We start from the raw sequence: 24,376 nt of genomic DNA, 5'->3' as shown, positions 1-24,376 counted from the left end.
AACAATAAAGCAAACAAGTAAAAAGTATATTTGTAAACTATCTACAGTACGAGGAATTGGATACCAGGCTGCAGCACAACTTAACTATGCCACGGAGTGAACAGTTGTAAAGTTGCTTCGACATGGAATAAATACTCAGAAGAAAAAAGCCTGCGAGTGTGGCGGAATCTCGACCCCCAGCTAGCTGACATGTCTGTTCGATACGTGTCCGTACAGCCAGACGGGGCATCAGGTGTGTGCAATGAAAGGCACACAAGACAAGAAAGTGAACATCTCAAGAATTCGGCCGTTAAGACCTAAAACTCGAATGAAATGTCAGATAAAATATACGTAGATAGAATACTGATAAAATAAATTCGCAATGGGATTTACGTTTTCACTTTTCGATTTGCCAAACTGTAATATCGTTTATGGTTTTATTGTAATACGGATTCATCTGTCTATTGCAAATAAAATAATGTAGTGATTAAAATGTAATAACAACATTGGAAGCAAGTATCTGTCTACTCGTCTGTGTCTGTCTGTCTGTCTGTCTGGATGGATGGACAGTGTAGATCCATATGTAGGCGTCTCTGCATGTACGTGACTGTGTACGTGTGAATGTGTACTGCTAGTGGTAAAGCGCTCGCCTGATGCGTGGTCGGTCTGGGATCGATACCCATCAATGGGCCCATTAGGCTGTTCTATTCGTTCCAGCCATTAAACCGCGACGGGTATATTAAAGACCGTGGTATGTGCTATCTTGTCTGTGGGATGGTGCATATAAAAGAGCCTTTGTTACTAATGAAAAAATGTTGCACTCGCTTGATGCGCGGTCGGTCTGTGATCAATCCCCGTCGGTGGGCTCATTGTGCTGTTTCTCGTGCCAGCCAGTGCACCATGACTGGTATATAAAAGGCCGTGGTATGTGCTATCCTGTTTCTAGGATGGTGCATATAAAATATCCCTTGATACTAATACTAGTGTCGTTAAACAAAACAAACTCATTCATCTCATGATCATCATCCATTTTTGTAATGTACTCCAAAACATCGCCAAAAATACCCCAACCAACAAACCAAAAATCCCACCAAACAAACAAACAAAACCTATGACGAAAGTACGATGGGATACTGCGGAATTGGTGCCAAATTGACAGGCAGAGCAGTACCCATGGGTGAGGTGTTAGTGATGTTTGCAAAGGTGTGGATTTTTTGTTTTGTATTTTCTCCACGCGTAATATTGATTTGCCAATGTTGTTAGTCGGAGATACAAAAGGTATAAAACCATAGCATGCAAAAACTCAGTCTGGTGCCAACACACAGCATTGGTTACACGTGTCCGCGTTTTCCTTTTTCTTTTTTCTTTTTTGTTGACTTAACAACATGACGCACAAATGTCTTAGCCGATGAAAGGTATCTACGGATCCGATATCTGTGCACGTCATATCAGTGTATACAGTTCGCTTTAATAACGTTAGGTCTGCGCGATGTTTGTGTTACAGATAAATCACGGAGCAGTGCGAGTTCTTTCTTGGCTTTTTCATCTTTCGATGTGAGCTTCTGAAGGCACGACGTGACCCAATCAATCGACAAAGTAAAAGGCAAGACTGGCTGCGCTCTTGGTCCCGAAAACCCTACAAGCAGGACTTGAACGTTGGCCGCCTAAACGACGGACGGCGAGCGCCTCCATTGAATCAATAGCGCCGCGCGTGTCATTTCGCACATTAAAGCCAATCGCGGGAGATGTGTTTCTTCTGCTCCTCGACCTTCTGGGATGTGGCGGCACGTGTCGCGCGGTTCCCCCGCCGTTAGTCTCGATCTCTGATGTGTCATCATCCAAGTTTTCTTCTTCAGTCTCGGCTGCTGCTGATGATGATGACACGGCTGGGCTAATTGTTCTGGAACGTATTTGAGATGTTTCCTGATTTAAATGTTCGATCACAATGGGCCATTGAGTAAAACTTGTTTCTAAAGGTAAGGCGTACTATATAGTGAATGTGTGTAAATGAGATAAATTGTGTTATTTAGTAGGCCTGTTCTAGATGTAGGACTAGGACTGGGGAAAGAAAGATAATGGGGGTCCACTTTAGCTGTTCTTGTGAACAAAGGAAAGAAACAGGCAACTTTACAAACTCTGATTTGACGGGCTTCATTTTTTTTAGTGGTTTGTTATAAAAAAATATAAAAAAAACGTATTTCTTGTATGGTTTTACTTTGTTGCACTGAATCAAGCCACTGTGCATGCCAGCGGCAGGTCCGGGGGGGGGGGGGGGGGGGGGGTTCCCGAACCATTAGATGGGCACAACAAATTTTTTTGGCATTGGCATTGGTTTTACTTCACTTTAGTTAATCTGACAATTGTTATTACATGTATTTTTCTTTCTTGCACTTTGAACATATCTACATGGATGTATCCATCGAGGAATTATACCAAGTGTGTTCTATATGAATATATCTCATAACCATAAACACAGTGCGTGACATATGTATATATCCATCGAGCAATAAATTATTCTATCAAGTATGTTATATATGGATGTATATTTTAAGTGTGTACTCTGCGTTGTATATGGATGTATCTCATAAGTATATACACTGTGCTTTGTGTTCGGATATATCTCATAAGCATGTGCATTGTGCGTTATATATGGATGTATGTGGTAAACATACAGGGTGCGTTGTATATGGATGGATCTCATAAGAATATACATTGTGCGTTCTCTGTGGATGTATCTCATAAGCATATACCAGGGTTCGCACGCATCCTGGGAAATCCTTTTAAAGTGTTTAACTTTTATTTTCATCCTGGAAAGTGCTTAAAACTCCTGAATTTTTTTTAATTAACCTCGTGAAAAGTCCTGGATTTTTTTTTTTCTTCTTCTTCTTCATTTAATAATAATTATTTGAAAAGTATAATATATTTATAAATAATCGCGTTTGACGTCTGGTTCCAAACAATATTCACGCAGCGGTAATTATAAGAGGTCGACTGTCACTGGCCATCTGTTAAATACATTGTATAATACACTGTGCTTTGTACATGGATGTATCTCATATATGAATATAAACTGTGCATTTGTATATGGATTGACGGATCCCACGAACATATCCACATTGTGTTGTATATGTATGTACAAATCTGATAAGCATGCCGACAGTGTGTTGTGTGAATGTGATTTTCAATGTGTATATCCACAAACTGATTTGTATGGATGGATATATCCAATTAGTTTATCCACTGTGTTTTGCATACTATGTATGTAGTATATGGATTGTATTGAACTAATGAACACGTCCAGTGTATATATATGTGTGAATCCGATGAACATGATCACAAAGAATGTTGTTTATGGAAAGTCTAGCTGTAATTATAGCAGTTGACGAGTTACTCTTTCAAACTGCTAGCTTTAACCCGCGTTTTAGACCAAGCTCTGTGACGTATGTTGAATGGCAGGAGTCAGTATGGAATATGACTTGCCGGTGGGGCAGGATATGCTCATCTTTCTCCAATACCTTATATCATCACTGTTTCGACAGTGATTCGTGGGAACATGTCATCACAGCTATATTTATTGCAATGAGCTCGGTCCTATGCTAGTTTTGATTTAGTAAACTATAGTCCGTCCCATCCTCCTACAAAAATATTTTTTGTAAATAACTTCAGTTTGGTTTGACGTAGCCTAAGAAGAAAAGCAAAAGTGTTCTGGAAATAAAAAAACCAAATAACAACCCCCCCCCCCCCCCCACCCCCACCCCCCAAAAAACCCAACCCCAAAACAAAAAAAACAAAAAAAAAACCTTTTGTGTGCAGTTTAGAAAATAATCGCCTCAGAAATAAATAACTTGTAGTAAATGCCATAGTATGAAATACAAGGCGTTCCATGTGGGAAGGACTATAGTCTGGAAGTGGCAGTCCTCTTTGTGATGTAAGGATTATTGTCCAGTAAAGAATCTCCCTGGGAGTGGCTGTCCTCAGGGCACAATATAGTGATTCAACTACTATTTTGTCAAATGCCTATTCGACTGCATTGTGCCGGAATAAGATCTGTATCGATCGTGGGTAATGGTTTTGTTATTCAGATTTGACTTGCGAACTCCCCGCAATCTTATGACGTCATTGAGTTGTGTCATCGCCTTCACGTGACGTCAGACACTAATCTCAATTTTCGTTCTTGTTTCGTTGTTTATTTTTATTTTTATATTGTTGTTTGTTGTGAATAGCCTATTGATAATGCGGCACAGGTATATATTTATGAGATTTAGGATTTTATTCATAAAGTCTGGAGTTTGAAAGGTGAGCAACATAAACATTATTATAGAGATCATACAAGTTTGGGGCCGTTCAAAATTAGCGTTAGACCATACATACACACACACACACACACACAAACTTAATATTATTACGTAACGCTTGGAGACGACCCCCCTCTCCTCTCATTCACAAACACGTCATGGGTGTAATAGAATCTATAATTTTATCGTACTGTTTCGCCATTTGGAAATTAGAAAAGCACAGATACGCATTTCAACTCGATTTATAATTCTTATATAGGATACGCCTAGCTATAACTACCTACGTTAAATAAAATATTTTAGTAATAAAATATTTTTAAAGTGCGTTACATAACGCTTGGATCTAAAGTCCGAAGCAAAATGTTAACAACTACGAAAAATTGCTCTCCTACCTTTATTTTTCGTTAGATTTTACCCACATTTTGTCCAGACAGAAATCTTGAAAAAACCCAATTACAATGACACAGATTCCACATACTAGATGATAACCATGTGACCTATATCGACTTCGCTGAGATCGCATAGGGCAAAAAGTATGTAATTTTGTGCCGGCTGCCATTTTGACTTTTTATGGAATATTCTCCAAGAGGGGTGAAAGGATATGACTTAATCTAACAAAGCCATAACATGTTATGATATAAAAGCAAATGTGATGACGTCATATTAATTTTATTATTATTTGTTTAATTTTTATTTAATGATACCGCTAGAGATCATTGATTTTATATTAATTATGACACAAACTTTGGAGGCTTTCACCCCTCTTGAAGAGTATTCCATTAAAAAAAAAAATGGCAGACAGTAGAAAACTTCATGTATTTTGCCCTATGCTATCTCGGCGAAGTCGATACTGGCGACATCGTTACAGTCTCATATGTGGAATCTGTGTCACTGTAATGGGTTTTTTCACAACTTGTGTCTGGCCAAAATTTGGGGGAAATGTAAGAGTAATTAAAGGTAGGAGAGTAATTTATTGTAGTTGTTAACAATTTGGTTCGGACTTTACACTCGCCTACCCCCTCGAGCGTTACGTACGATCGATGTCCCAAACTGCGTTCACCTAACGACAAAAACACGAATAAGATATTTACGGAAGTACTATTCTACATTTTTCAGCTACAATATGTAAAAAAAAATAGATAGCAATCAGTTAAGGTAAAAAATCAACAATGTGGACGTAAAACAAATCCATTCTAGTGTAACAAAAGTGAAGCACCCTCCAGTAAACAGGAAAAAATGCAATGTTTCTAACTGCGTCCAGGCGCATACGTTTGCAAAAAGTATAGAGAAGCGCATGTTCAGTCCGTCATTTTCCATTTTTAAGGACACTACATTAACAAATATATGTTTCTTAACTATACACAGTTGACGAACACTGTTTATTTTTATTTTATAAGGAAAAATTCAGTTTTTCTAGCGTTCTGGTCTGGTCTGCGTTTTTCTAACACTTGATAGGCATTATGTTCATACCAGTGAATAGTTTGTAAAATATGATTCTTAATTAACACAATTTATACACCCAAAATTATTTACCATTGTTATGAATGTATTATAACTACTATTCACTACAGAAGAGGCACAAAAATGTAGCATACCTTTTGCATTGCAAATATAATTGAAAACGAATTTTAACAGGGGTCTTAAAAATCATAACATTTTAATGATTTGGCCTTGTTGATCTGGCACGTGTGAGGTCAGGTGACACGCACCGAATGTAAATTCAGCTTTCTCTATTTAAGTCAATTTCTACGAGTCACGTGGACCCGATATCGGTAATTTTAAGGAATAAACCAAAACGACTTGGTAAAATTATTGATTTTAGATACTTACTTGTTTGAACTTTATTGTCAATGAAAATGGTCTAGAATTGTGAAGAAAAACCTCACAAATGAACGACAAGCAGACAGCAAATCGGATGTTGATTGAGCGATCCGTGCACGAGAAAATAAACTGAACGGAGATAGAAGCATAACGCAGTTAGGGACGTTGACAATATTTGAATGGCCCCTTTTCACGAAGAAATTTTTTAAAATAATAAAACTCAAAATTAGTAATTTTCAATGTGGATTTAAATAAAACGTTATTAAGCCATTTAAGGTCGACGACAGTCACTCTTCGCACCCTTTTTTATTTTCGTACACAATAAATATCATGGATCAACCAGTTTCGGTGTGCATAAACATATCAATATTTATAAACAGTTAGTTGTTATTCAAATAGCTACCTTTTTATGAGTATTTCTACGCTTCAAATGAGCACTAAACTGGCCTCTATGTAGCAAAGATTACCGCACGTTCGTCAAAAACTGTAGCATGCACCAGGAGTAAATATTGTTAATTACGCACTCTTTTTCGATGATCGAAACGTTTACGGTCGACGACAGTCACTTTTCGTACCCTCGTTTTGGCTTCGTACACAATAAATAAAACATATCCAATAGTAATATTTTAATATAATATATCTGACAAAAGGTACTTTTTATTTCTTTCATCTTTTAAAATTTAAACTTAATATTTTGTCCAGAATTATGAAAAATAAAAACATACGACCTGTGAACAATGTTATTTGCTGATTGTAGCAATAGCAATTTTGCATTATAATTTTCCCAGCAGGCCCACCCCCGGAATTTTGTTTTGAACATTATTAATGAACCTGGATGTGTTTGTAGAAAATCTTGTAATAAAAAAATTGTACCATTTACGAAATTTGGATTTCATTTGAAATTACGGTGATATGCTATGGCCTATGTATTGTGAATGAAGCCAAAAGCAAGGGTGCCAAAAGTGACTGTCGTCGATCTTTTAGTTTTTGTGGGTATTTAAAAAAAAATTAAAACATGCATGTTGTTCAACAAAAAATGCACCTTATTATAATAATATAGCTAAGTTTGAATTTGAATGACGTCAATATACCAATGACGTCACTGCATTTCCTTAAATAACAATAAACTGGGTGCATGACGTTTCCATTTCCTGGTGCATGGCGTTTTCGTTTTTAGAACGCTGGACAATTAATTCCATTGCAAAAATGTTATTGACAATATTTTGTTTGAAAATTACAAACACACTTGACTCAAGAAAACCTTGTAATTGTAATATTTACGAAATATCTATTTGAACTGATAATTACGGTAAGATATGTAATATGTATTGTGTACGCAGCCAAAACAAATGTTGTTTTTGTTGGGTTTTTTGGTAAATAGTTTCAGTTTCGTTTGACATGAGAAGAAATGTAAAAGTGTTTTGAAAATAACAAATAAATACTACTTTTGTGTGCAATTTACAAATCAATCGGTTCAGAAATAAATAACTTGTAGTGAATTTCATAGTATGAAAAAAAGGCGTTGCCGTGCATACTCGCGCTCGCACACACACGCTTACGCGCAACTAACGAAGAAAACAAAACAAAACTAAAACATTTTCTGTGTGAAGTTTGGCTATTCATTCCATGTATGCAGTGGAATCAAAGATTTTTATGACCTGATTAGTGTAACTTTTAGGTTACGTTTTTACCAAGGTCGACGGCAGTCACTTTTCGCACGCTTGTTTTGGCTTCGTACACAATAAAAATTAAATATACCGAAGAATATCTTACCATGATTTCACTTGAAATCCATAGTTCGTAAAAGGTACAATTTTTTAATCATAATATTTTCTTCAACCACAGTCAGGTGCATTAAGGCCACCGCAGACATTTGCAACTTTGTCGCATGCAACTGAAATTGCATGATTGCAAGCAACTTTTTTTCTCGTTGCACTGATCCGCACACACATGCGACAACCATCAATTTTAGTCTGGCAGTGATCACGTGACAGTCAAAATGGCGGTTTTCCCCCGTATTTATTTCGACGGTGGTCATGAGATATGTTCTACAACATATTTGTTATGACGTAGAAGACTGAATTTACGTAAAGTTGTACTGAATTCGTCCCACACGCTTTTTGGTACTTTAGGATATAACCACACAATTTATGTAGAAAACCTGTATAAACATACCTGATATTCCAAGCGCAGATTCCATCTCTGCAAGACACATCTCCCTTTTAGCCCTATTGCTATATTCAGGGGATGTTGTGTCAAAAAGACATGGCAGGGCTAGAAATAAAAACAAAAATCTACATGCACCAGGTGCATGCTGAAAAAAAAGTTACATGCACCATTAAAATTCTGCATGCACCAAAAATAAGGCAACTTCGTTTTTTTTTTTATATGAAGCTATTCGGAATTATTCGGCAATACCTATATTTATTTATTAACAGTACCGGAACGTTATACAACTGCGTTTATTACTGATTCTTGATCAAATATGAAAATTTCACCCAACGTAAACGCCTTATAGAAATCTACAAAAACGTACGAATATTTGTGTTTTGTATAAAGCAAGTTATCAATTTGTTTACGCAATACACAGTACTTGAAAAATATTAGCATGCACCGCGTGCACCCAGTTTTAAAAGTTACATGCACACGCAAAAATCAGCATGCACCGGTGCATGTACTAACACTGCATTTCGAGCCCTGCATGGTCTGCCATATCAACACTAATTCATCCTCTTTTTCTGTAGACAACATGCTGCAGGAGGCTGCCATTTTGAGTCATTTGATTACTATCTATCCGTTCATTGGCAGTTTAAATTATTACGTCAACGTTTTGTTGCATGGAAGGCGCACACGTTTGCGACAGCGTGCAATTAGATGCAATTACATGCAACAAAAATTGCATCGCGGGCCAGTGCACACGATTACGTCAACGTTTTGTTGCATGGAAGGCGCACACGTTTGCGACAGCGTGCAATTAGATGCAATTACATGCAACAAAAATTGCATCGCGGGCCAGTGCACACGATGCAACGACGTACGATTTTTGTTGCATGCAACAAAAATTGCACCTTGTTGCAAAGGTCTGCGGTGGCCTTTAGTAATGTTCAAAAAATGAATAGCAATTTTGCACTGGAATTTTTCCAGCATTCTTAAAACGGAAACGTTATGTACCCAGTGTATTATTGTAAGGAGATGCAAAATGACGTCATTGGAATACTGACGTCATTTAAATTCAAAATTATTACAATCCTTCGTCACATTAAAATAAAAACTGGTCTACTAACCTTGACCCCTAACAAGCAGACAACGCTGTTTACAGGTCGGTATTTGTATTTATTTTTCATAATTCTGGACACAATATTAATTTTAAGTTTTAAAAGATAAAAGAAATAAAAAGTACCTTTGTCAGATTTATCATTAAAAAATTACCGTTGGATGTTTTATTTATTGTGTACGAATCCAAAAAGAAGGGTACGAAAAGTGAATGTCGTCGACCTTAGTACGCTCTAAGCCTAAACGTGCACACTCAATACACATACGCGTGTACACACACAACATACACAAACACACACACACACACACACACACACACACACACACACACACACACACATCACATCACAGCGAGAAGAGTTGATTCCCCAAAAGAAAATCAGTGTGGTCTCAGCTGTTCTACGGTCCAGGGCCCCGTTCTATGAACGGATCTTAGCGCTAAGATCACCGTAAACGCATATGTTATCTATGCAGTTATGGTGATCTTAGGGCTAAGATCGCTTTGTGGAACGGGGCCCTGGCCAATAATTCTGAATCAAAAATATTATTGTTAGTAAATCTTACGGCAGAGATGCATTTACTTGTAGAAAGCAGGAAATTGCATTTCAGGACATCTGTTGTCCGAACCAAATTGTTAACAACTACAAAAAATTACTCTCCTACCTTTAATTGCCGTTAGATTTCCTCCAAAGTTTGTCCAGACACAAATCGCAAAAAAACCCACTAATAATATACAGATTCCACACACGAGACTGCAACGATGTCGCCGATATTGTCTTTGCTGAGATTGCATAGGGAAAAATACATGCAGTTTTCTGCCGTCTGCCATGTTGTTTGTTTATGGAATACTCTTCAAAAGGGGCGAAAGCCTCCAAAGTATGTGACACAATTAATATGAAATCGATGATCTCTAGTGGTATCATTAAAATAATAATAATAATAAAATAAAAAAAATAATAATATGACGTCATCACGTTTGCTTTTATATCATAACATGTTATGCCTCTTGAAGAATATTCCATAAAAAGTCAAAATGGCAGCTGATACAAAATTACATGCTTTTTTCCCTATGCGCTCTCAGCGAAGTCGATACAGATAACATGGTTAGCATCTGGTATGTGGAATCTGTGTCATTGTAATGGTTTTTTCAAGATTTGTGTCTGGACAAACTTTGGAGTTGTTAACAATTTGGTTCGGACAATAGTTTTCAAATGTTTACGGAGGAACATATCTCCGAAACTATGGAGCAACCAATCAGAAGTCCTTAGATCGATATCCAAACTATGTGGGATGCCGGCGAGTAATACACGTGGTTTTCGGTGCACTTTTAAAGGCATACTGTCACGGATTTAAGGACCTTATTTCTCTAAAAATGGATAATAAATCAAAATTACATTACTTGTTGGAAACCAAATCTAGCTATCGTATCACCTTAACTGAACCATGTCATCCCTTCTCGGCAATTTTAGTTTTTGAATTATGGATCATTGCCATAATTCAATTATTTTTACAAAATGTCATTAATAAATGAAGTATGGTGGTTATGAAGATGGTTGAATAAAGTATATTTAGGGACAAATAAAATTATTTTTGTTCAGGTAATACTTTGTTAGACCATTAAATAGGTCAGTGGTCTGTGACAATATGCCTTTAAAGTAACACTTCCATGAAAACGTTATATATTATTATAAGATGTAAATATTAACTAGATGTCAAAATAAGCGTCTCTTGCAATAAGATCCATGAAAAAGAATATTTGAGGTGCTGAGCCTAAACTTTATGTAAAATTTCTACTGAAAAATAAAACTGAATTGTATTTTGTAACGTAATAGAAAAAGTGTTCCTCAAAGGATTTCAATTTTGAAAACATATCTGAATTCTCTTATCCATTAACTCCAAATCCTCTAAGTTTGGTATTCCTAAATCCTTTTAATACAGTCACCCTTTAGCAATTCGGTAAATTATATCTGTTGTGAAAATGGGGGGGGGGGGGGGGGGGGGGGGGGGGGGGGGGGGGGGGGGGGTGGGGTGTCACAAAACGGGTAGATACACACAAAGTTGTGAGTCCTGCAATGCTATAATAAATTTTCCATCCCTAGAGATGTAGGCCTTGACAAAAATCACTCTGAGCATTCGTCCCCCATTTGTATCGACCGACCCCTTTGGCGCATAGACTGTACAGACGATTCCTTGTCTTGCTAAACGTGGATCATATATTATTTAGTTATGTCAACCTCTTCAATGTTCACGAACAGTCTGCCCTTGGATATGTTATATTTTTGGTACATAATACATTTTTTCATGTCATGTCGTTAACATATCTCCATACTTGAAAATAATCGATACTGCGATTGCACAGAGTTGTTGATCTTTGTCAACAAAAGGTCACTGGTCACTTGCGGACATGTGTGCGATTACAACAATGTTGACTTTTAGAAATAATTTCCACGATGAAGGAGTAATTAGACGCTTTGTTGTGATATTTATTTTGAAATAATTAAATGCTTTTAATATACAGTAGACCTAACAAAATCAATAAGTACCGCGACGATATAGTTCTTTCCTAAGTCATTCCTTCGCAAGAAGATTCGACAGCAATAAAGTAAATAAATGTTCAGTAAGACCACTACACTGATGTTAAATGGTTAATTGTCATTCTCTTTGAACAGTGATGTGTACCTGCTATGAATAGCATTGTTCTCTAGTTGTCAACAACTGGAAAACCTGCTCGTCTCATTTTATTTATTTATATATTCAAAATAATATTAATGGGGGAGAGAGAGAGAGAGAGAGAGAGAGAGAGAGAGAGAGAGAGAGAGAGAGAGGGCAGAGAAGGGAAGGAGGGAAAGGGACAGAGAGGGGAGGGGGGGGGGGGGGGGAGAGCAGATAGAAAGGACGATAGACAATGAAATAGGTGAACGAACAGATGGGAAAGATAGAATAACCGTTAAGAAAGGAATTATGGTTTATTTAACGACGAATTCAACGCATTTTAACTACGGTTATATGGCGTCCGGTTAAGATGGATGGAGAGAGAGAGAGAGAGAGAGAGAGAGAGAGAGAGAGAGAGAGAGAGAGAGAGAGAGAGATGACAAATAGACATATTGACTGACAACAGACATAGACAGAGATATAGACGGACAGACAGACGGGGAGATGGAGACAACCATTACCGAAGAGACAGACGGAGAAATAGACAGGGAGAGAAACAGACATATAGATAGACGAATGGCTGGACAGACAGACGCGAAGCAAGAACTATTGGCACCCAATGTAGTTGGTGAGATCATGGTTTCAAAAGAAGGTTCCAGCATGCTGTCGTTGGCACTCAGCAGCTACCTCAGTTGTTAACAGTTTAATCGGTTAGTATGCGTGAGGAAAATCGCTAAAAACTGCCACACTACCTGTCTTAGCAACAAATAATCTTTTCACAGGATAACACATACCATGTCCATTGACATAGTAAACTTAGAACTGGTAATGTTAGCATCACTTGGTGTTCCAAGTTAACCAAGCCCATAGTAGCTTAACTTCATTAATTCCAGTATCGGTAAGAACTTTATGTTTTAACTTGAGGTTATCGTCAATCTGATTAAAATTAGTCTACTGGTCTTGCAGTAGATCTAACAGCATTGCGTGGACTCCCATGTCCAGGTGACATTTTATCTATAAATAACAATTTAAATATCGACAATTTACACTTCGCCTTTTATAGCGTTATTTGGGAGCATACAAATCCTAAAAATATCGGGCGAGACTATTTATACAATAGGCGAACTTCTTAGTCTATTTCAACATTAAAAAACAGGGGGGAAAGTGCAGTAAGAAACTGGATTGTATACTAGTATAAACAGATTTTATGGCTATGCCATCACGGGGTTGGGGGTTTTTTTTCGTCTTGAAACGAATTTTATATGTCATTTCGTATACCCTCGGCATAATCCCGAATGTTTTCAAATCACTGGCATGATTTTGCAAGTAAGGTTTTGATTTGTCGCATGAAAGGTCAACTGGACATGAGCTCCAACGGGGTGCTGTTAGATCCACAAGTAATAGTAATTAACCAGTGGAGCTAATTTTAATTAGATTAGGTTATCGTATGCAATGAGTAGGGGTGTCAGAAAAATGTTTCAGTAAAAAACAATTCAGTTTTAAAAATCCTCTTGTCAGTTAATTTTCTTTTGTCGGACGAGCAGGTAATAGATATGCGATAAAGATCTGTTATAGAAATCGCTCGGTTCCTGCAGTTTCTTCGTCTGCAGCGTACTCAAAACGTCTTCGAACACTCGAGGAATGCGCATGGCTCAAAGTCGGCAAAGCAACGGATATCTTTGTAAATAGTGTGAAAGCGAATACACGCTGATTTCTGATCCGGTACCGAACCTGTGCATGCCTTTCCGCGGAATAGGGGTTTTCTTTTCCGATAGTAATCAACGGCATCCAGCCTCATCGCCACCAGTGACGAATATTTAGTATGCATGGGATTTGTCTGTTATTGCATCGTGTTTCGTTTGTTTGAGAGCGCTCCTACAGGACTTTGCGTTCAGTAATAGGCGAAAAGCCTTACATACACTGGGACGTCACAGGGAGGGGCCGATTCGATTGGTTAAATACGCGAGCTTAACCAAGCACCCATTATTGAAAATCGCGGTTCGTATTTAATGACGGTTATTATGGAACTATTGCTGTATTTCTAGACACAGTCTTTCATTTCAGCAGTGCTATTTTCTCACTTCTGCCGATTGCACATAAATAACATTTCAAACAGCTAAAATGTTAGATTGGCTATTTTTATCTGTAATTGTCTTATTATTATTATTTCTAACATCTTAACTCTGTCATACCTGGAAATATTTTCGTACTGAAACGTAGTTAAACAGGCTTACGTTCAGCTAGTCGTTTTCGTTAAACTTTTGCAAACTCTTTTGACTGGTTCCCGACGTGGTCATTCATTGGGTTAATACAATGTAGTGTCATAACCAGTGTAGCACTAGCGACAAAGAGCTGGCTGAACTTACATCAGATCATCCAGTCTTTTAATGGTGTACTGTTTTCTGTTAATAGTTATCGAAAGGTGGGGTGCTAACGCAAATGTACATTTGAAAGTTGAGTTTGTGATTTCACTAGTTTGGATACCTTAATTCATATAGTATCTCTCTCTCTCTCTCTCTCTCTCTCTCTCTCTCTCTCTCTCTCTCTCTCTCTCTCTCTCTCTGTGTGTGTCTGTCTCTGTGTGTGTCTTTCTGCCTGTGTGTGTGTTTGTGCGTGTGTGTTTGTGCGTGCGTGTGTACTTCATGGAACGCCCCAGTAAATTCAAGTTCTTCGATCCAAAGATGTAACGGAAGTATTCTAAGTAGCACCCACATAACTACTGAAGTAAATCGAAATGTTTGACAATAAAATGGTATTTCTATGATACACGCTTGGAGTTAATGACACGGTATCTTTGATACGCTAATGATTTTCCTGAACAAAACAAAACAGAACATGGCGTTTTATTACATTATGGACGTTCTACACTGAACTGTATTTATAAATGGTACATAGGATAAAATTAATGTTGACAAGATCGTGGTTGACATAAAGATGTTCGTATATTATTATAAATAATAAATATTAAGAAGTAGTAATTAAAATACGAAATCTGAGGCGTGGTATAAATTAGTATACGTATGAAATTTATACAACAATTTATAAAACTCAATATAGTTGCCTCCCCTTCCCCCTCCCGTATAAAAATACGAAACAAATTGCCCTTTTAGTTTAGAAATAGACAATCCACGCTCACTGATGTTACATTTTCAGGCAAATGTTTATAATATTTCAAATATATGTACCTGAATTTTGGTCACTGTATTGTCAGGTTTAAATCAGATGAATATATTAAAGGTACTTAATGTTGCAATAAAATTTACTAGACTGAAGTTGCTAATTTAATTCATCATAACTGATATTCTTCTACCACTCCCCCCCCCCCCCCCCCCCCCCCCCCCCCCACACACACACACCTAATGTCAGGATTTATGTATTACCACCGTTCTCGCTCGGGCAATACAAAAATCCGGACACTCTTATGGTAAAACCAGTACGACACTCAAGCTGGTATAATAATCTCTATAATCTTTCTGGCTGGCTGTATGTCCGCCTGGCTGGCTGTATGTCCGTCCGTCCGCCTGTCCCACATATAGTTTTCCGGATGCTTTTAAAAAAAATAAAACCTTGATAAATTGAGCCAAAACTTTGGGTATAGCTTTATTATGTACTGTTTCAGATAAGTTTGACTTTCATGGCGATTTACCCATTTTTGAAAGAGTTATTTCCCTTGAACTTAGGAGATAAGAAAATGTGTTTTCCGTTTGCTTTTTACTGTTTTGTTTTTCACAATGCCTTGAGATACTGAGCTAAAATTTTGCATGTAGCATTATCATGTACTGTCACAGATAGAGTTTAACTTTCATGGCGATTTAGGAGATAAAAAAGTTTGTTTTGTTTAACGACACCACTAGAGCACATTGATTTATAAATCATCGGCTATTGGATGTCAAACATACGGTTATTTTGACACAGTCATAGATAGGAAACCTGCTACATGTTTCCATTACTAGCAAGGAATCTTTTATATGCACCATCCCACATACAGGATAGCACATACCACGGCCTTTGATATACCAGCACTGATTGGAACGAGAAATAGCCCAATGGGCCCACCGACAGGGATCGATCCTAGACTGACCGCGCATCAGTCGTGCGCTTTACCGCTGGGATTTAGGAGATACGAAAATGTGTTGGGGCCCGGTAGGGGACTTGATTGTATTGCTTTAGCAGTACTCTCAGAATGTTTGTTGTAATAGGCAAGATACTGCCATGTCTGTTGATTTCTGTGACTGGACATATTTCTATTACGGCCCTTTAGTTCACTAAACGTACATTGATTAGATCGCTTATAATTTATGGAAATTGAGTCCGAGAATGTTGGAGACTTTTAGACATGTATAGTAAAGGAATAATATGTCATCACCGGATGCAAAATTCACTCATTTAGAACAAAAATAAATACTTGAAAAGTCGCGCCTAATCCCTATCGACTTTATTTGAATATCATTTGAATATATTTATTTAAATATCCTTTTAATCTTATTTATTTAAATATTCTTTTAATCTATTTTAAATACAAGCAAATACTTTTAAATGTTGTAATGATTTTGTTTAAAGAATGTAAATGTTAAAAAGAAAGACACATATACCACGACACACACACACACACACACAGATATATATATATGTGTCGCTTGTTGCTATAATCATTAACTATCATCATACTATAATAATCATAACTCTTTTCGCCTGCACGTTGACCCCAATCATAAATGTTTTCGAAATGCCGTACACGCACAGACGAACAATTTCTCATCTCAATAAGTTAAATCGACGTGTGTTCCCAATTATATCGGTAATGGTCAAGGCTTGAAGTACACTGGCCATCCTGTGATCGATTAGATTCGGCCGCTCTATGGACACTAAGATTAGCCATCGCTTTCTGTCGAGCCGTACAAATGTGATACGACACGATATGGAGGATGTATCTGCGTGGTATAAGTAGCACTATACCAGATGGCTTATGACTGGTTTAAAGTTGGATTTCATAAAGTACTTATTATTCCGCCAGCCCCGCCATTGGTGGTACAAAGTGACAGTGTTTGTTGTCAGGGTTAGGGTCAGGGTTGTTTCATCTGGGAATAAATGCATGCAGTGTCATTTCTTATTAATCAACTAATCATAATACGTTGCAAACGGGCCGCATCATACACGTCATAGGCGGGCCGTAACCCGTATTTTCCTATGGTCTCATATGACACGTTTTACTTCCGGTATATTCTTTTTTCTCTCTCTCTCTCTCTCTTTTTTTTTTTTTTTTTTGTTGAGCGGCCCGGGAAGACCGTTTCGATTCGTTATGAGTAATCTTCCAAAAACTTAAGTTTACTTGCTGCTGAAGACTCGTCTCGTGGAAAACTGTTATATTTCTTCATTCCACGTGCAGTTGCAATATAAATTCGCATCACACCAGTGGCGTAGCCCCCCTCCCCCCATTAGATCTTTTTTTTTACTGTATTAAATTTTATAAAATCATACATACATAGTGTTAGTTGCCCCCCCCCCCCTCTTCCGCCCCCACCCCAATAGTGGGTTTTTACCCCAATGTAAAATCTGGCTACGCTAGTGCATCCCACCCCCACTATGTACTGTCCTGGTATGAGCGTTTGACTCACAGCACGTCTGTTATTGATAAACACGTTTCCAGCTATTACGATACAACCTGATCTGGCTCTGATTAACGATTACGTTATAACGTCTTCACGCCTACGAGTTCTATTCGTGGCCCGCGCTTATGCAATTATTTAACAGAATGTTCTTTTTTTCAAAGCCAAACACCGCGAATGTGTGGAGATTGCATTTGCAGCACGTTTCGTCGTGCTCGCTATCCATTTCGTTATTATTTGCGTGTTGTTTTCCTTGGGAGGATCCAATATAAGGTGAAAGCTAAAGCTGTTCTTGTGAGAGAGGCAGTCAGTCTTCCGACAGTCAGATCACGGCCAGGATAAAGCTGTTTCACACTTATGTCATATCCGCATTGGTTATGCCTATTTGATTCATTTTGATACAGTAATTAGTGAAGCTTCACACAGCGGGAAAAACGCGTGGTAGACACGGGAAGCCTTGAATAATTAGAGTTGCCTAGCCTAGATTTTATTTAGAAGTTAACTAGCCTAGAATAATTAGGAGTTATCTAGCCTAGAATAAATAGAAGTTATCTAGCCTATAATACATTATAATACATAGGTGTTACCTCGCCTGAAATAATTATAAGTTATCTAGCTTAAAATAATTAAGAGTTAGCTAGCCTATATAGTTAGATGTGCTATCCTGTCTATGGGATGGTGCATATAAAAGATTCCTTGCTGCCAATCGAAACGAGTAGCCCATGAAGTGGCAACAGCGGGTTTCCTCCTTCAATATCTGTGTGGTCCTTAACCATATGTCTGACGCCATATAACCGTAGATAAAATGTGTTGAGTGGGTCGTTAAATAAAACATTTCCTTCCTTCGTAATATAGTTAGGAGTTACCTGTCCTAAAATAATTAGGAGTTACCCAGCCTATAATAATTAGCAGTTACCTATAAATATTTATTGTCAAACACATTTTAGATGGATTAGGAGTTAACTAGTCTATAATAATTAGTAGTTACACAACCTATTATAATTAGCAGTTACCTATAAATGTATTGACAAACACATTTTAGAATAATTAAGAATGAATGAATGAATGTTTAACGACACCCCAGCACGAAAAAGAATGATTAAGAAGGAATAAAAAATGTATTTAACGATGTTCTCAACACATCCCATAGACAGGATAGCACATACCACAGCCTTTGATGTACCAGTCGTAGTGCACTGGCTGGAGCGAGAAAAGAATGATTAAGAGTCTAGAATAACTAGGTGTTAACTAGCCTATTATAATTAACATGTACCTTTTCATTTATTGTAAAACACATTTTAAAATACCTAGTGTAGAATAATTAGGAGTTAACCTAGTCTATAATAATTAGGAGTTAACCTAGTCTATAATAATTAGGAGTTAACCTAGTCTAGAATAATTAGGAGTTAACCTAGTCTAGAATAATTAGAGGACAGTAAAGAGAATCAGGGTATAGTAATGTTATGTTTTTTCTCAGCTAGACCAAAAAAAAGGCATTTCTAAACTAAAAAGATTGTTGGGGGGGGGGGGGGGGGGTCATAAGGGCAGACTGTTCAGACGTGTGAAATGGAATTTTGTAATATTTTATATGAAACACGATAACGAAGCTGGTCGGACTGGGAGTGTAGGCAAGAATTATGTTAATATTAAACATACGCAATTTTTACGACCGTCCAGAAGATCGCTATTCTCTTCAATTTTCTTACTCCCTGGGGATAAATGTCATCTTTCAGTCATCGGTTATATGGTCATCCTATTTATAGTGACTCACGGTTACATCTTTCGTGTATTGACTGCTCCTCGTTGATGCAATGGTGGTAGCGTTATCAAGGTTCTCCGTGACAGTGGCGTATGCAGCACACATTCTCGATTATTTAAAAAAAAAAAAAAAGTCTACGTATATTTTTCATTAGTCTGTGATAAATGATGCTCGGAATAGCGGCCTGCGAAAAGCGGAAATTAGTCTCTTTTTTTATATACCTAGCAGGTGAAATAGAAGTTCTACAAAACAACCGCAGGTCATTTTTCATTCGTTACGTATCTCGTAATTCTGTAATAGTTTAATTCCATAATGCACTAAAATCTATCTTAGATCGAGGTTCTAATTTTCCACACACTCTCCCGAACCCTCGATCTCTCAGTCATACTTGTAGCAGGACATATTTGTTTCTTAGCACGACATATTATTTCCTTTGGCTACTATTAAAACATAACAGCAGGCCACATTTATACTTCCTATTTCGAGCCCTGCTGTTGTTGTTTGGTGGTGTACTTTAATCAGTTTTGTTTACTACTGCTCCATACATCGTTTTTATGTCTGTCCATGTTTGTTTGTTTTTTGTCTCTTTGTTTTTATGTTGTTTGTGAGGTGCTTTTTTGTTGTTGCTTGGTTGGTTGTTTTGTTTTGTTTTGTTTGTTGGGTTTTTTGTTGGGTTTTTTTTTTTTTTTGTGGGAGGGAGGGGGTTGGTTGGTATATTAATTTATAATGATATGTGCAACTGGGTCTTTTATGGCTATGTCACTGTTTTATTGGTAATTTTATAATGTTTTATGTTGTTGATCTTACTTATCCGTTGTTTATCATTTTACCTTCTTTCAAAACCCAACAGCCAATATATTGTGCAATATAATGCAGGTGTGACCTTAAACATCGAATTTTTCTGCCAGACATTTTTCTTGTTTTGAATTTTTGTGTGAAAATGGATTATTTTGATTCGTGTTTCCCTTTTTGCAGATGGAGACACTTAAGAAAGCACCGGACGAGCTGCACCCGTGCGAGACGATGCACACCCTCAGCAGCAACGTGCCGCTCACCGGACGCCGCAAGTCCTCCCTCCGCCTCGAGCTGCTCGACCCGGAAGAGGACGAGGACCTTTTGAACGACGGCACCAGGAGCGCCAGACGACCTTCAACTTGCTCCCTGTCCAGGTACAGGTCGTGTCCGCAGCTTATCCCGCCGCAGGAGGAGGTGTCCCCCATGTGTGAGATCATCCTCGATTGCGACATCAACGTGAGGGTGTCGTCTGCCAACCACGACGCCTCATCCTCCGTGGCCGGTCGCCGTCTGCTGCGGGACGAGAACGGCGAGCTGAGGTCCGGCACGCCCACTCCTCCCTCGACTCCCGGCAGCAAGCGCAGCCAGCCTTCTTCCTTCAGAGACACGAGTCGCGCGTCTCCGGGATCAACCCCTCTCTTCTCCCGCCGCGGCGGCAGTGGCAGGAAAGACTACCCGTCCTTTCACAGGACGTCTTCATCAGGGGAGAGCACCGGCCAGGACGGGCAGTCGTATTCAGGAGTCTCGCTGCAGACGCCGCTAAGAGACGAGAATAATTTGCTCAAGTTCGAGGACTTCAATGAAAGAAATATTAAGTGCTTTAGTAGACAGCCCCCGGTTATTAACGACGCGGATCGCTTCAGCGACCCCGGGGACGATTATTCACGGATAAGCAACAACCAGCATTACCATCACCCGACGGATGAGGAGAGTCATGATAAATGCGAACGGTGGCTGCAGGGACTGAAGATCACCAGGGCAGACCGGCTCAAATCTAGGAGTCACATTGAGCTCCCTCCTCTTTAAACTACTACTACTAATAATAAAGGAAACGCCCACAAAATAAATGTTTCAAGAGCGCCTCTATTGGTAAAAAAAAAAAAAAAAAAAGTTGCCCGTCGAAAGCAAAAATTTGTCTCGTCATTTATGGCTGCCAACAGTACGTGGATGTTAAAACGTATCAGTGTTTTAGAGACATAGATTTAACAGTGATACTGGGCTCCTTTCGTTCTTATAAAGTGTTCACCAGAACCCGCTGGCTGTAGAGTGGGTGTTGTTATAAACAGTGTTAAAAAGAGTGCGACAGTGCTATATTGGGCTCCCACCCAGCGTAGAACGTGTCAACAAGCCTACTGTTACAATAAGAAAGTATGCCAGCGAATCCACTGCAGTCGAATTTTATCGATGGATGAGGCTCTCTCTCTCCTAATATGGTTCGGGCACATCTGACATGGGCACAAGCTTTGACATTGCCATCCAGGTAATGGGTCCTTCAATACATGGCTTAGGCAAGTCGTTAACTTGTTACGGTGTTGCAGTACTATGTTAATCGTGGATAGTTGTAACCTGTTCAGTGCAAACGTGACGTCGAAAGCGCTTGCCATAAATATTACTGCTTCTCTCCCTTTCACAATGAGTTATTGTTGTGTGTGTGGGGGGGGGGGGGGGGGGGGGTGAAACCAGAGGCAAGTTGTCCAGAAGGCTGAGTGCACGACGAGTATTATTCGAATAGTGTTTGCGCCTACAGTTAAATCAGAGTGATGGGGAAGGATATGATGGAAAACGAGTCAAATCGTCCGCGAGCGATCTACTCCTGGACACGATACAATTGGCGAGAGTTTCGTAACGCCACTAAGTGCTTGCTGTACATTGCCAACACACGTCCAACGGTTGCTTGTGTACACTGTTTTGAAAGCATTTCCGACTTGTCAGTGATCGCCATTTCTAACACAATCTCTTTTGTCTGGTCAAGAGAACTTTCATTCATGTAGTTAAAATTGTTTTTGTTTTGTTTTGTTATAAAAAAAAAAATATGTTGAATTTTAACAGAGCAAGTACGGTTACCTCATCATTAAACATTAATGTATGATTATTATTCACATTAACAGATACAGATTCACCATGATTGGTAGAAATGGGGAAATACATTTGATTAATTCATTTTGCATATTTATTATACATAAATTATTGAAAGGTTAATGGTTGTACCACATTATTTCCGTAAAACCACTATTAAAACATCTACACTTCAGTATTCCTGTAAAACCACTATTAAAACATCTACACTTCAGTATTCCTGTAAAACCACTATTTAAACATCTACACTTCAGTATTCCTGTAAAACCACTTTCAAACAACTACACTTCAGTATTCCTGTAAAACCACTATTCAAACATCTACACTTCAGTATTCCTGTAAAACCACTATTCAAACATCTACACTTCAGTATTCCTGTAAAACCACTATTCAAACATCTACACTTCAGTATTCCTGTAAACCACTATTCAAACATCTACACTTCATTATTCCAGTAAAACCGCTTTCAAACATCTAGACTTCAGTATTCCAGTAAAACTAGTATTCAAACATCTTGACTTCATCATTCCAGTAAAACCACTATTCAAACATCTAGACTTCACTATTCCGACAAAACCACTTTTCAAACTTCTAGACTTTAGTATTCCAGTTAAACCACAATTCAAATATCCAAACTTAAGTATTCCAGTAAAACCATTTTTAAGCATCCATTGTTTAGTATTCCAGTGAAATCATTTTCATACATCTAGAATTCAGTGTTTCAGTAAAACCACTGTTCAAACATCTAGACCAGTATTCCAGTAAAACATCATGACTTCAATACGGTGAAACCACTTTCAAATATCTTGACTAAGTATCCAAAACCCCCAGTATTCAAACATCTAGACTTAAATACTCCAGTAAAACCACTATTCAGATATATCTCGTACAATTTGACCTGTACTAAGTCATAAGCCACTTTTTATATTTTCTTGGGTGACTGGTTAATATGGTTTTAACTGGGGGAGGGGGTGGGGGCGAGGGACACGATAGCGAATCAAGCCGTCTAAATAATCGATGTTAAAAGACCGGTCATTCATGAAACATCATTTGTTTTAGTTCTTGCATTCTGATCTTTCCATTATTAATATTTTCAAGTGTGAAATCGACTCCTAGTAATTTTCTATAATATTGATCCTCAACTGTCAAATCATTCTAGTCAAAATTAGGTCGAAATACTGCCGACCCGACCAATTTTTACCGGTCAACGTCACTTCGGGCTGGGAGACCTTGTTGTGTACCGTCCCGTTGGACCGGCAATTATTTTGCCTTTATAATGTATGATCATGTTTGATCTGGAAAGTTTGGATTTAGTACGGCAGAGTTTGTAGCTTGCTGGACAGAATGTCAGGAAGGAATTTCGAGCCATGGTCAGTCTGAAAGGTATATTATACACACACTGACATACAGAACTCAGACTCGTGGTTCGCCCCACTTATAAAATAATAAGAGTTTATCTGAAATATCTCGGAAAAGATAGGCAAGTAGTATTGGTTTAACAACACTTCAGCACATTTGTAAAACGTTTTATTTAACGACACCACTAGAGCACATTGATTAATTAACATCGGCTATTGGAGGTCAAACATTTGGTAATTCGGACTCTTTAAGTGATCAGAGGAAACCCGCTACATTTTTCGATTAGCAGCAAGGGATATTTTATATGCACTTTTCCACAGACAGAACCGCACATACCATGGCCTTTGCATAACTGTCAACATTTGTAAGAAAGATAACGCTCTCACGCAACGCTACTACAATCTCACGCTTTTTAAAAATAAAACTATTTTATAATAGTGATTTGTATTTTGGAGCTGAATGGAATTAAGTGCAGGGTCTCTGTATTAGTTACCTACTAGTAGTAATACAGCATGTGAAGCCTGCCCTCTGTTCTGTACCAACTATCACTACCGATGACCGACTTATAGGGTTTAACATAAGTGTAATAATTACTCAAACCTGCACTCGCTCGATTTTTCGATATCTCCATTTTGGGCTTCAAACAAACAAAAACCCTGTTTTACCCAGGGTGATTAGCCCCATGGATCCCTTGATCAGGTCTTGGGACCTGGACCCGTGCTTATAAACCTTAAAGTCTAAAAGCCTTAAAGCCATTCAAA

The 24,376-nt window shown here is 38.2% G+C and overlaps 1 protein-coding gene across 2 annotated transcripts; it reads left to right on the top strand.

Annotated features, from left to right (window-relative positions):
* The first annotated feature begins 1,715 nt into the window (after positions 1-1,715).
* On the top strand, positions 1,716-22,379 carry LOC121383441. Of its 2 annotated transcripts, none has more exons than XM_041513477.1 (2): positions 1,716-1,955; positions 20,361-22,379. In XM_041513477.1, the coding sequence occupies exon 2, from the start codon at positions 20,361-20,363 to the stop codon at positions 21,204-21,206; it is 846 nt and encodes a 281-aa protein (XP_041369411.1). In that variant the 5' UTR covers positions 1,716-1,955; the 3' UTR covers positions 21,207-22,379. The 2 variants fall into 2 exon arrangements, with proteins under 2 accessions (XP_041369411.1, XP_041369410.1); XM_041513476.1 differs by lacking the exon at positions 1,716-1,955 and adding an exon at positions 4,117-4,275.
* Positions 22,380-24,376: the final 1,997 nt, after the last annotated feature.

The sequence above is a fragment of the Gigantopelta aegis genome, chromosome 10 (genome assembly GCF_016097555.1).
Source record: "Gigantopelta aegis isolate Gae_Host chromosome 10, Gae_host_genome, whole genome shotgun sequence".
In the NCBI taxonomy this organism is placed as follows: Eukaryota; Metazoa; Mollusca; class Gastropoda; order Neomphalida; family Peltospiridae; genus Gigantopelta; species Gigantopelta aegis.
This window is presented reverse-complemented; position numbering and strand designations above follow the sequence as displayed.

What these genes read in the sequence shown, in the direction of transcription:
- LOC121383441 (XM_041513477.1), top strand. Translation starts at nt 20,361, where the DNA reads ATGGAGACACTTAAGAAAGCACCGGACGAGCTGCACCCGTGCGAGACG.